This window comes from Primulina eburnea, chromosome 3 (genome assembly GCF_022965805.1).
Source record: "Primulina eburnea isolate SZY01 chromosome 3, ASM2296580v1, whole genome shotgun sequence".
NCBI lineage: Eukaryota > Viridiplantae > Streptophyta > Magnoliopsida > Lamiales > Gesneriaceae > Primulina > Primulina eburnea.
The window spans coordinates 15112484-15126347 of record NC_133103.1 but is presented as its reverse complement, the minus strand read 5'-3'; the positions used below and the strand labels follow the sequence as shown (position 1 = coordinate 15126347).

General features: G+C 40.2%; 2 protein-coding genes across 5 annotated transcripts in view; both read left to right on the top strand.

Annotated features, from left to right (window-relative positions):
* The window catches only part of LOC140826881 (glycosyltransferase BC10-like), a 51991-nt gene that overhangs the window by 35356 nt on the left and 2771 nt on the right, over positions 1-13864 (top strand). The window contains exons 3-4 of one of the 4 annotated variants that reach the window (XR_012116884.1): positions 12322-12520; positions 13046-13350. Coding sequence is in view for 1 of the 4 variants with exons in the window: in XM_073189410.1 (XP_073045511.1) it covers positions 12322-12520 (199 nt within the window). In the remaining 3 variants the exon portion in view is untranslated. Of the gene's footprint in view, positions 1-12321; positions 12521-12826; positions 13351-13864 lie in introns of those variants that run through there. The other 3 variants (XR_012116885.1, XR_012116883.1, XM_073189410.1) reach the window with 3 other exon arrangements.
* LOC140828314 (uncharacterized) lies at positions 10129-12022 on the top strand. The gene is made up of 5 exons (XM_073191304.1): positions 10129-10378; positions 10596-10713; positions 11116-11273; positions 11384-11478; positions 11603-12022. The coding sequence occupies exons 1-4, from the start codon at positions 10290-10292 to the stop codon at positions 11451-11453; spliced, it is 435 nt and encodes a 144-aa protein (XP_073047405.1). The 5' UTR covers positions 10129-10289; the 3' UTR covers positions 11454-11478; positions 11603-12022.

Genomic DNA, 13864 nt, shown 5'->3' with positions numbered 1-13864 from the left:
AGGAACTCACCCGGATTACTAGCAACTTACACTGAAAAATATTCAATCGCACGTACATCCACGCATCCGACTTGGCAAATTGCACACCCGGCTACTACCCGATTTGCCCGGTTGACATCAAAGACCTTGTTGCACACCAATAAAACATACTTGATATGTAATCCACTGGTGAAAAAAATAAACTTCAACTATGTTAATGTCAACCCGAGCATCGAACTTACTATCTGATAGGACTCGTTTTTACGTGTTTTTAGTGTTGTTTTCGAGTCGCATTCATGCATCATATTAGTTTGTTTTAGTTTAATTCAGCATTTTTCTATCATTATTTAGCATACGGCTGATCTCGTGTATTTTGTGGTTGTTTTGTAGGAATTGGACCGAAAAGTGGGATTTTATTTGGCACAGCAGCGAAGAGATCTCGCTCGGGCGGTCAGCGAGAATTTTAATCCAGCCGAGGAGTATTTGCGCGAACCTCTCGCTAGGGCGGTCAAAAGTGATCGCCCCAGCGAGACCATGGACATGGCCGATGATTTTAATTCGAGAACCACTCGCCCCAGCGGTAAAAGATAGATGCACAATTTGGTAAATTTCTTGAGATATTCAAAAAACTGCATATTAACATTCTGTTTGCTGATGCTTTATTGAATATGCCAAGTTATGCAAAATTCTTGAAAGATATCTTGGCGAATAAGCGGAAGCTAGAAGATCATATGACTGTGAACTTGACTGAAAATTGCTCCGCTTTAGTTCAAAACAAGATGCCTCCAAAGCAAAAAGATCCAGGGAGTTTCTCTATACCTTGCATTATTGGTGATATTAATTTTCATAAAGCTCTATGTGATCTTGGTGCGAGTATTAATTTGATGCCCTATTCTGTGTTTAGGAGACTGGGATTGGGTGAACCCAAGCCAACTAGGATGTCATTGCAGCTGGCTGACAGATCTGTCAAGTATCCACGTGGGATTATCGAAGATGTCTTGGTGAAAGTGGATAAGTTTATTTTTCCTGCAGATTTTGTAGTACTTGACATGGAGGAAGATTTAGAGATGCCTTTAATCCTAGGGAGACCATTTCTGGCTACAGGGAAAGCACTGATTGATGTTGACGAGGGAAAATTGAGACTGAGAGTTGGAGAAGAAGAAATTATTTTTGATGTCTTTAATACTCTCAAGCACACAATGCACAATGATAGTTGTTTTCGTGTTGATGTCTTAGATTCTCTCGTTTGTGATTTTGTGCAGGATGGATTGCAAGAGCCATTGGAGGCCACTCTCACTACGTTGAATCAGTTAGACAAGTTTCGAGGAAAAGCGTATGATCTTGCACTATCTTACAAGAAACGCACCAAACGAGCCCATGATAAACACATTGTAAGAAGGAAGTTCAAAGTGGGTGAGGCGGTGCTGTTATACAATTCTCGCTTGCGACTTTTTCCGGGCAAGCTGAAGTCCAGATGGTCAGGACCATTCATCATAGCCGAGGTGTTCCCATCAGGTGCAGTGGTGTTGCATGATGGCAAGGAAGGGACGTTTACTGTGAACGCCCAAAGATTAAAGCACTATATTGGTGGCACAATTGAGCCACAAATTGGAGTCACTCGGCTCCATGACAGTCGTTGAGGACACGGGTGAAAAGTCGAGCTCTAGACTATAAATTGAGAACTGCTTCTTCTCCTTTTTATTCTTTTTCCTTTATTCCTTCATCGTATCATTTGCATTTAGGTAGTTGCATGGCATGACATTCATTGTTTTTATTTATTTTTTCGAGAGTATCTCGCTAGGGCGGTCAAAACCGACCGCCCCAGCGAGACGTCGTTTTTTTTCAAAAACATAGCCACCAAGAAAGCCTCGCTCGGGCGGTCACTTTTGACCGCCCCAGCAAGTGAATTTTTTTAAAAATTGGTTTTCCTGGTGAACACTTCTCGCTAGGGCGGTCACTTTTGACCGCTCCAGCGAGTGAATTTTTTTAAAAATTGGTTTTCCTGGCGAACACTCCTCGCTAGGGCGGTCACTTTTGACCGCCCCAGCGCGCCCTCATATTTTTCAAACTGTCTGTCACCGAAAACCACTCGCTAGGGCGGACACTTTTGACCGCCCTAGCGAGTCGCGCATATTTAAAAAGCTGCGTCGCGTTTTTTTTCTTTCCCACTCGCAAACCCTCGCCTCCCTTCTCGATTTTCGGCGCCTCCTCCATCTTTGAAGCTCAAATCTTCTTGTTTTGTGATATTTTCAGGAAAAGACTCGATCTTGGTTGCTACACTCCACCGGGACGCGTTTACACTACAATTTCTTCTACTCCGGTCATCTTCCAAGGATTCCGGCGAGCTTCTCCGGCGAACTTCAAAAATTTTCCGGCAACTTCAGACTCTTTGCACTCCCATCTCGACATGGCACCTAAACGGTCTAAGGTAACTCACGGTGCCTCTAGTTCTCGTTCGACTCCGTCTAATTTTGTTAATGAGAAAGCTCGGGAGCGGTTTGAGCATGCTAAACTACATAGAAAACCAATCCCTGAGCGAGGGTTTACTACATCTGTTCTTCGTTATTTTCCGGACGTCTTAGTAGAGGGACGAGGGTGGAGTAATTTTTTAGCACAACCGAATGCCGCGGTGATTCCGGTTGTGCGTGAATTCTATGCGAATGCTCCGGAGGGGAGTGAGCATAAGGCATCTGTGCGGGGGCGTCGAGTCCCATATGATTCGAGAACTATCAATGACTTGCTGGGTTTACCGTCGGTGGATGACTCTGAGTTTCAGGCGTGGGTACTTAACCCGGATTATGATTCGATTATACACACACTCTGTTATCCGGGCACCACGTGGAAACAACCGGGGACGTATACGGTTTTTCTTGAAAAATTTTTGAGAGTGGAGGCGGCAATGTGGTATGCGTTTCTATCTAAGAGATTGATGCCGGTCGGGCATACGAGTGATGTCCAGCGTGAGCGGGCGGTTGTTCTGTATGCCATCCACACTGGGATGGCGATTGATGTGGGCAGACTCATCTTTGGACAGCTCAACATGTGCATAAACAGCAGCAATTTGGCGTTTTATTTTCCGACGATCGTGACTGAGTTATGTGCCCGAGCGGGGGTGATATTTGCTGATGATGATGAGTGGCTACCACCGATGAGAGCTATTGATGACGCTCTTTATCGATCCAAGAGGGAGAAGAGGCAGGCAGAGCTGCCCGAGGATGTATTTTTCGAGTATGGGGGCGCAGCTCAACCACCTCCGGCTTTAGGACATGCACTGCCTCCTCCGCAGCCACGCCGCCGTGCCATGCGAGATCGCATCAACGAATTGGGCGCTTGGGCCACTTACCAGACTGAGTATCAGGCCGTCAATCAAGCTCATATTCAGAACGTCGAGTACTTGGTACAGGGGATCTCCACGCATTTGGGCATCGACACATCCGGCCAGCGACCACCACCCGCATACCCGCCACCCTTCCAGTTCCAGTACCATTATCCTATGCCGCCACCAGCTGACGAGGGAGTCCCACCACCTGAGCATGACGAGGATGAGGAGTTCTGATCAGGGGAGTTCACTGTTTCCCCTTTCTTTTTATTTTTATTTTGTTTGTTTTGTCATTACATTTGCATTCATTCGTTTTTATGTTTTTAGTCTTTGTTTCGTTTTGTGCTATGAGGGCATGGCACAACTCTAGTATGAGGGGGTGGGTAGATTGTTTTGGTTGTTTAGTTAATTGGTAATTGTTTTGATTGTTTAGTTAATTGGTTTAGTTTCGTTGCATTTCTGTTGTTTGGTGTCGTTTATGTTGATTTCTTTTGTTGGGTGTCGTTTATGGTGAGAAGCCATCGTTTATGAGCCAATGATGATTTGAATTGATAGGTTACAAAAGAGTTGATTGGGTCACGTCGTGAATGATACTCTTGATTGTTAAAGCATGAATTTCGGTAAAAAATTTGAACCTTTTGAGCACACATGTGTGGGGACTAGAACTTTGTAGGAATAATGATGAAATTTGAAAGTTTTGTGTGGTTAACTTGAACGGAACCATTTATGAGTTGATTTGGCATGTAAACCCGTGAAAACAAGTCGCTAATTGGGACCTTGAATGAGAAAATTTGATTTGCCTTGAACTTTACATTTACCTTTTTTCCATTGCACTGAATTACAATGTCATACTCCTAACCAGCCGTGATCCAAAGTATTATATTCTGAGCCAAGGGAGTACATGTGTGAAAATTGTGCAATTAAAAAAAAAGAAAAAAGAAAAAAAGAAAGAGATGTAAGGTGAGGGGGAGCCGAAATAAAAGGAATGAAATTCTATTCCTAGGCTAAAAGTTGGAGATGTAAGGAGACGAGGAAAGTCAGACGAAAAGTCTCGACAATTGCACAATGAAAATGATCGGTGTACTCCCAACTTGTAGCCACTTGAGCTTATTTTCCTTCTTTTCGACACCCTTATCTGTACTTAAAAGCTGAATAAAGTTCAACTTGTGGCTAGTGATGAATGGACACGGGGATGCATGCTAGTGAGACTTGTATTGAAGTGTTAATTGAGTAACTCGCATGATTTGATAATTGTAGTAGCCCGAATTCCAAATTGGGTAATTAACGGATTAATGGTGATTAATCATGATCGGAAGGTCTGAAGATGGTTCGAAAGCACCGAAGAGTTCGGAAGGTCCGAAGTGAGTTCGGTGGATCCGATCATGAGGTGTCAAGAGCAGCTGGACACGTGCAAGTTCGGACGTTCCGAAGTGTATGTTCGGTGGATCCGAACATGAGCTGTCAAGAGCCAATGGACACGTAGCGTTCGGACGTTCCGAAGTGATGTTCGGTGGATCCGAACATGGCCTATAAATAGTGGTCGGATTTCCTCATTTTGACTCGCCAATTCAGAGAATTCCATAGCATTTCAGTCGTTTCTGACAGGTTCTAGTCTTGTTCCGAGATTTGGGCACTAGCGGGGAGCTGCTGGTCTTGTAGCAGAGCTGTGCTCTAGTTGGGAGCTAGCGGCATCAGCGGGCTAGCGACGGACGAAGGTTTGGAATTTTTATCAGTATTTATCTCAGGATTATCTAGTTAAGTCTGGTAGATAAGTTTAGTGATGGTTTTCACTTGATGAGTAGGCTTGGATTAGACCTGTTGTCTGGTGGTTCCAGTGGATTAGGATTGCTGTGATAGAGGTACGAAAGTACTATCCGAGATATCCTGGTTGAGTATACATTCATATATGTGTTGCATGATTATGTGGTGCATTGATATATGTCATATGATGCATGCTATTATGTCACGGTTATTACTGCACGTTGCATTTCACGTTGAGCCGTATTCTCCTTCGAGATAGCCTTTGCTGTTGAGCTGTATCTCTTTCGAGATAAGCTATATCTTGGGGCCGCTCAGCCCTGTCTTGTGGACGCATGGACACCGAGAGTACACAGTGGCCGACGGGTCGGGAGGGCTTCGGTGGTCCGGGACATTTTAGGTCCACGTCTGTCTTGTAGTGGATGCAGTGACCCAGAGGTTGGACCGCGCGGCACTATCCACTTGGCGCCTCTAGACTGAGCATTGTTGAGATCCTTTTGTGATTCCTGTTTCTTGACTACCCTGGTATCATATCATAGCATGTGCATTTCATATAGGTTTGTATACTCATACTTTTGTACTGGGCGTTCTTATCGCTCACGTCCTCGGTTTTGTTTATTCTTGGACACCCCATTCCCACGGGGCAGGCCTCAGGTTGGACAGCTCAGGAGGAGCAGGAGGAGGACGTTGAGTAGCTGGTTGGTTTAGTTTATCGGTATTGTTTGGATTCGATATGGTTGTATTGGATATTTTATTTTTGAGTTATTCTAGACTTCGATTGGGTTGTATAACCAGTATTTTGTTGACTATTTTCCGCTGTTATCTCTGATTATTGTTATTAGGTTAATTGCATGCTTAGTTCTCAACTAGTAGGTGATTCTGGAACGGTTCACTACATTTATGGTATCAGAGCATGCAAAGATTTTTGGGACATTAGTAATTCTGTTTTGAGGATTTAGGAGTTGATTTTAGTTTCTTTTCAGATGTCAGGAGATGGAAGCAGTCACGGTAGTGTGGGACATGGCCGTTATGGCGACGATGAGGCTGGCCGAGAACATCGTCGTAGAGATCGTGACGGAGGACGTCACCGAGATCATGATGAAAGGAGACGTAGGAACCGTGTCAACATTATAGATTTAATGAAGATTGGCACCAACAGAGATGAAAGAGTTGAAACAACAGTTAGCAAGGTTAGCTAACGGAGACCACACATCTGGTTTTGCAATCCAAACAGATGGAACCTTGTGTCTGTCAGGAAGAATCGTAGTTCCAGAAGATTCTAAATTGAGAGACGAGATTTTATCTCAAGCTCATAGGAGTAAGTTGAGTATCCACCCTGAAAGCATGGAAATGTATAAGGATTTGAAAACCAAGTTTTGGTGGAAAGGTATGAAGAGAAGTGTTTACCAGTTTGTAGCCAAGTGTTTGGTGTGTCTGAGATGTAATAACAATGATTGTTATTTCATTTTGTTCATCCTCTAAGCCTGATTTCGAGGACGAAATCGTTTTTAAGAGGGGGAGAATGTAGTAGCCCGAATTCCAAATTGGGTAATTAACGGATTAATGGTGATTAATCATGATCGGAAGGTCTGAAGATGGTTCGGAAGCACCGAAGAGTTCGGAAGGTCCGAAGTGAGTTCGGTGGATCCGATCATGAGGTGTCAAGAGCAGCTGGACACGTGCAAGTTCGGACGTTCCGAAGTGTATGTTCGGTGGATCCGAACATGAGCTGTCAAGAGCCAATGGACACGTAGCGTTCGGACGTTCCGAAGTGATGTTCGGTGGATCCGAACATGGCCTATAAATAGTGGTCGGATTTCCTCATTTTGACTCGCCAATTCAGAGAATTCCATAGCATTTCAGTCGTTTCTGACAGGTTCTAGTCTTGTTCCGAGATTTGGGCACTAGCGGGGAGCTGCTGGTCTTGTAGCAGAGCTGTGCTCTAGTTGGGAGCTAGCGGCATCAGCGGGCTAGCGACGGACGAAGGTTTGGAATTTTTATCAGTATTTATCTCAGGATTATCTAGTTAAGTCTGGTAGATAAGTTTAGTGATGGTTTTCACTTGATGAGTAGGCTTGGATTAGACCTGTTGTCTGGTGGTTCCAGTGGATTAGGATTGCTGTGATAGAGGTACGAAAGTACTATCCGAGATATCCTGGTTGAGTATACATTCATATATGTGTTGCATGATTATGTGGTGCATTGATATATGTCATATGATGCATGCTATTATGTCACGGTTATTACTGCACGTTGCATTTCACGTTGAGCCGTATTCTCCTTCGAGATAGCCTTTGCTGTTGAGCTGTATCTCTTTCGAGATAAGCTATATCTTGGGGCCGCTCAGCCCTGTCTTGTGGACGCATGGACACCGAGAGTACACAGTGGCCGACGGGTCGGGAGGGCTTCGGTGGTCCGGGACATTTTAGGTCCACGTCTGTCTTGTAGTGGATGCAGTGACCCAGAGGTTGGACCGCGCGGCACTATCCACTTGGCGCCTCTAGACTGAGCATTGTTGAGATCCTTTTGTGATTCCTGTTTCTTGACTACCCTGGTATCATATCATAGCATGTGCATTTCATATAGGTTTGTATACTCATACTTTTGTACTGGGCGTTCTTATCGCTCACGTCCTCGGTTTTGTTTATTCTTGGACACCCCATTCCCACGGGGCAGGCCTCAGGTTGGACAGCTCAGGAGGAGCAGGAGGAGGACGTTGAGTAGCTGGTTGGTTTAGTTTATCGGTATTGTTTGAATTCGATATGGTTGTATTGGATATTTTATTTTTGAGTTATTCTAGACTTCGATTGGGTTGTATAACCAGTATTTTGTTGACTATTTTCCGCTGTTATCTCTGATTATTGTTATTAGGTTAATTGCATGCTTAGTTCTCAACTAGTAGGTGATTCTGGAACGGGTCACTACAATAATTGATCTATTTGAAGTACGAATGACTAGACCCATCATGACACACACACACGTTCAAATTAGTGTCGAAATTTATGTGTAGATGAGAATGAGTATTCGGTTGCGATTTGACTTGATTGGTTATGGGAAAGTAAACTGAGGCATGAACATAAACGTTGTTAACTCACCATTGACATTTACTCGTGTTAGTTTTTTTTCTTGGTTGAGTTTTCTTTTTGTGTTTGTTGAGTTTGTTAGAATCTCGTGCTTTAACCTATTTTACTCGAGGACGAGCAAAAGGTTAGTATGAGGGGGTTGATAGGACTCGTTTTTACGTGTTTTTAGTGTTGTTTTCGAGTCGCATTCATGCATCATATTAGTTTGTTTTAGTTTAATTCAGCATTTTTCTATCATTATTTAGCATACGGCTGATCTCGTGTATTTTGTGGTTGTTTTGTAGGAATTGGACCGAAAAGTGGGATTTTATTTAGCACAGCAGCGAAGAGATCTCGCTAGGGCGGTCAAAAGTGACCGCCCCAGCAAGAATTTTAATCCAGCAGAGGAGTATTTGCGCGAACCTCTCGCTAGGGCGGTCAAAAGTGATCGCCCCAGCGAGACCATGGACATGGCCGATGATTTTAATTCGAGAACCACTCGCCCCAGCGGTAAAAAGTGGTTGCCCTAGCGAGCGACGAGATCAAAGAAGATTTGTTTCCAAGTTTTGTGGACTCTATTCTACACCTAACCTAATACACGAGATTGGGCGCCGTTTTTTGGGTCTGACACCATATTTTTCCATCACTTTGCTTGGGAGGAAGGCTAGGAGCAAAGAGATTTCGAAGACATCGAGATTTCCAAGCGTCGTGGCCGTCATCCATCGTCAACCTTAGTATTTTAATTATTCAGTTTTTATTTCTTAGATTGTTGTTGATTTCTAGCATGAATTTTAGTGGCTAAACTCTAGATTTGTTGGGATTTGAGGGGATCCTACCCCGTACTCGTTGTTGAACATTATTTAGCGACGTTTTTATGAGTGATTTGTTTATGCTTTTGTGCTTTCTTATTTCAATTGGAGTCTAGCTAACTTCCTTTGATTATTTCATGTTGTTGATGATTTCGATAGAATAATTGACAATAGGATCGAATAGTATAGACCACGGATTTACAATTTTAGTAGATATACGGAATTGGATATGTGTCGATAGTGATAATTCACCCGGATGAAAGCTAGCGGGTTCCATAGAACGTAATGCAATCGTGAACTGTTAAATAATTGAGGATACTTGATTACTGCATGTTTATGATTAGTATTAATATAGCTCGACAGAGTATATTATTTAGTCTAGGGAATTCCGTCGAATGCACGAGTAAAAGTCGAGTATAATTGTTTAAACACGAGTGGTAGGTGAACTGATAATTCCCAACAAATTCGTCTCTCATTTGATTTTCATCCAATTTAATCATTGATTTCTTGATTATTTGTTCTTGCACTTTAATTATTTCAGTTATTAAATTCACTTTAGTTTAATCACCAACTCAATCTATCGTTGCTGAAGAAATTTACTTGAAAATAAAGATATTGTAACGCAGTCCTCGTGGATCGATACTCGTATTCACTTACGTTTATTATAACTTGACTATCGTGCACTTGCGATATTTTAAATCGAGCTTTCATTTATAAAACAAATTTTGGGACTATTCACTGTGCAAGTTTTGCTCGATCACTATCCAAACAAGGTCTGTGATTACTGAATTTCAAGCTATTCGACCCACGCTGCCAATGGGTATCAACTTCAAGAGATTTAATGAAATCTCTCCTAAGCTTAATGCAAATGAAGACCAACGTAAGATTCATCTTTGAAAATTATTTCAAATTGTTTTCAAAAAAATGCTTCATTAACTTTGTGCTAACTTTGCAGATTTAATTGGTTTTGTCAAAAACGTTCGACCACTTCGTAATTTCACGAGACCGAAGACCGGAACAATTGGACATTTAAGAGATATTGTCCTCATGAATGAACGGTTATTGATGATAAACGATGACTAAATACACCTACAAAAATCCTTTTCTTTGCTACTGTTCTTTACCCATTTTTAAGTGCACACTTTTAATGGTTATATTTTCAACAGGTACGAAACTATAGATATTGGCTTGTGGGATGATTTAGCTGTCAATGAAGGCCAGTTGATGAAAAAAAATGAGTATCTTGCACCTATTGCGGCTATATGCAACCTCAGAATGCAAACACACAATAGTTATACTAACCATCAACCCTCTTTATTGTTTCATCATGCTTACAAATAATAAATTTCATTTCTGCTCTCGATGTTAGATGTTTCTCAGTTGAAATCTACACCAACAACATATGTTATACTCAATCCACAATGCTCCAGATCAATTGAACTTACCGAATGGTAAGATCACTTTTAATATCTCTTCATCGTGAAGCATTGCATCTATTTTTAGCTATGTTTCAAGCTCATTATCTTTTGGGCCGATCTAATATATTTATCTAAAATAAATTATTCTTTCGCATGTTATGTAGAAGATTTAGAACATTTATATTTTATTACTTAATGATATATTCCCGGTCTTCATTTATGTTATTACATAACCGGATATAAATATCAGGTTGCACGCGACTGACACTATACATGGAGTGAATGAACTTTGGACCAAGAAAATGTTTGCTGAAGCAGTCGAAGTAACTCTAGAACAACTTTCCAAAAAAAGGAACACGCTGACTGAGGTATTATTTGTTTCAGATTCATTGCATCATATTAACCACTTCTTATATCTTAACTATGAAATCAACAAATACTACAACTACATTATTGCACATAAAGAATAAAAATATGTTGACGAGTTTGTACGAAGCAGCGGGGAAATTCAGCTAATGACTTGGTCTATCTCATTTTTTATATACTTGTCTTTATCAATTCTATTTTAACTATTTAAAATACATTATAAATCACCAAGAATAAGAACCAAATTTCTACATACTTTCATTAATTCTTCAACGTTTATGATAACCTTTGTTCACTTATATAAACTTTGTACTCTCGAAATATTATGCATGAAAATATAAAACATCATAAAAAAATATATGAACAAAATAACTAAATCTGCTCTCTGTTTTTTTCTTTTTTAGAACAACTACTACTGTGTTGAGGGAAGAATAAAGAAGCTCGAAAACAACTCATCTCTATTTTATGATGCGTGCAACCATTGTAACAAATCTGCCACAAAGACAACAAGTGGAATGTCTTGCCTTGACTGTACAAATATGCCCATTGAAATAGTTCCAAGGTTTTAATTAACTCTACTTTCATTCTTCGTTAAATATATCCTGATTACTACATACAATGATGCGCCTATTATATACGATCTCAGGTATAAACTTAGTGTGTTGATTGAAGATGGAACTGGCATCGCAAAAATAACTATGTTTGGAGAAATTGTTACAATGTTCATTGGCTGTCCTGTTGAAGAATTCATCAAAACCCGCAATAAGGTAGGAAATAATACGTATAAAATACGTTTACTACTTATTAGAAAGGAAAAAAAAAACATTTTCACCTCATCATATCATTTGCAAGTATATAATCTAATGTTTATAAATCTCACATATGGTGCAGGAAATCGATGATATCATCACTCCTAACACAGAAAGCCATAGATTTCTGTTCAAACTGGATAGGACTGTCACAAATAGTGAAGACATGGTTTCAATAATTGCTGAAAGTGTTCAAAAACCACGCCCGATCCACTCCAAAAATATCCCTACAAAAAAACAGAGATCGTTAATACGGCTAAATAATGCAAGCAAAGATAAAGCAAAGAGCTGCGCTTCCACATCTTCGAAGAGAAACGTTCCAGTTACAAGAGAATCACACAACATCAATATAGAATGTGAGGACGACGAGCTTCTTAAGGAGTATACAAAACGAATTAAACGACGGACTTCATGCAGAAAAACAAACACTGCTTCTATGGCGACCAAATGAAGAAGACGTTATGAGATTTCTTTTTGTGTTATCAACACTCATTTAACTTTTTAATAGTACTCATTTCACTTTTTCTTAACTACTTTTTGTCTTATTGGAATGAATTCAACATCTCATATAATATAATTAGTTATAAAATATTTTGTTCTAATGTCTTAAAAAAAATTCGTTTCCCTTATTATCACACGTGCAACGCACGTGCATCTTCCTAGTATATATATATATCTGTGTGTGTGTGCAAAAGTTGATACATACTGCAAACACCTTTTCTTTCTTTACTTGCATTTGTAATTGCACAGGACTGTCTCCTTCATGTTTTTACCTAGCTCTCTTTTAATTGAATTCCGCAGCCATTCTTATGGTGAATATGTGTTCGATCATTCATGGGCAGACGCCTATTACAGTTATGGGTCAAGATATTTTCCAAAATTGCAATGCCGTGTACCTTTCACTTCAGTCACCGGCCCAAGGATATTAGTCCGTAATACAATGTTCCGAGATCAAGTGTTTGATAATTTAGTCTCTGCATTGTTGGAACTGACAGTTAAGGTAGTTACTTTCCCTAACCAACTCTCTCCAGATGTTCTAGTTACTTGCTAATAAGCATTTCAGCTTATATTGTTTCAGGATTTTTTTCCCTTTCCTGTATCATCTTCTTTTCTGCTCTCTGTTTTGGTGTACGAAATACACATCATACGAATTTATTTTTGAATATGTGTCCTGTTTTGGAAACAGAAAATTGTACTCATGAAAATTTGCATTGTACGAGTGTGTTGTCTTGTGTCTACCTTAGTGCTCATCATTTGCTCAGTGACCACTCTAATTCTGATACTGGCAAACTGTTGAATTTTATAGATGGAATTTTGACCATGCACGAATCTAAGTGAAGGGAAAAACCATTATTCTCATCTTTTGAAAGTTTTTCTCGTTTAACCGCAAACTATGTCACAGGATTTCTGTAGATATTTAGGTCTCGTATTGTTATCTTTCTTGTATGCTTCTCTTTCCATTGAGTGAAATCAAATCATTTCTTACTTCTCAGTGTTGAATGTAACAAGATTTATGTCCTTCCAGTTTCAAGTTTCATCCCTGCACATTACTTTTCCATCTTCAAGTGATTGTGGGAAATTAAAAGAGAGAGGTTTTCTGCAGAGGATAGGAATGCAGTATCACTGGAAAAATTGTGATTACCGAAGGTAGGGTGCATCATGCTTATTTGCTAATTGAAATTGCTGTGAAGCTGATTTATGGTACTTTTGAGATGATCCGTTGTTCTAGGCATTGAATCATGGGGATGCCATCCTGACCTCATTACCACTTTCTTGTAGCATGGCACTTCTACTAAAAGAATGATTTATGAAAATGGAGATTTTGTTATGAATTTAGAGTAGGTCTCATGTGAGACCGTCTCACGGATCTTAATCCGTGAGACGGGTCAACCCTACCCATATTCACAATAAAAAATAATACTCTTAGCATAAAAAGTAATACTTTTTCATGGATGACCCAAATAAAAGATCCGTCTCACAAATATGACCCGTGAGACCGTCTCACATAAGTTTTTGTCATGAAGAATGAGACTCATGTGAGACCGTCTCACGGATCTTAATCGGTGAGACGGGTCAATCCTACCCATATTCACAATAAAAAGTAATGTTTTTAACATAAAAATAGTATTTTTTCATAAATAACTCAAATAAGAGATCCGTCTCACAAATACGACCCGTGAGATCGTTTGTCTTATAAGTTATTTGATATTGAGGTAAAACCTTTTGTAAGACGGTTTCACGGATTGTATTTTGTGAGATAGATATTTTATTTGGGTCATCCATGAAAAAATGTTACTTTTTATGTTAAGAGTATTGCTTTCTATTGTGAATATCGGTAGAGTTA

Coding starts and splice junctions, on each gene's coding strand:
- LOC140828314 (XM_073191304.1), top strand. CDS start 10,290: ATGTTAGATGTTTCTCAGTTGAAATCTACACCAACAACATATGTTATA. Junction 10,379..10,595: donor TCAATTGAACTTACCGAATG/GTAAGATCACTT, acceptor TATAAATATCAG/GTTGCACGCGACTGACACTA. Junction 10,714..11,115: donor AAAGGAACACGCTGACTGAG/GTATTATTTGTT, acceptor TTTCTTTTTTAG/AACAACTACTACTGTGTTGA.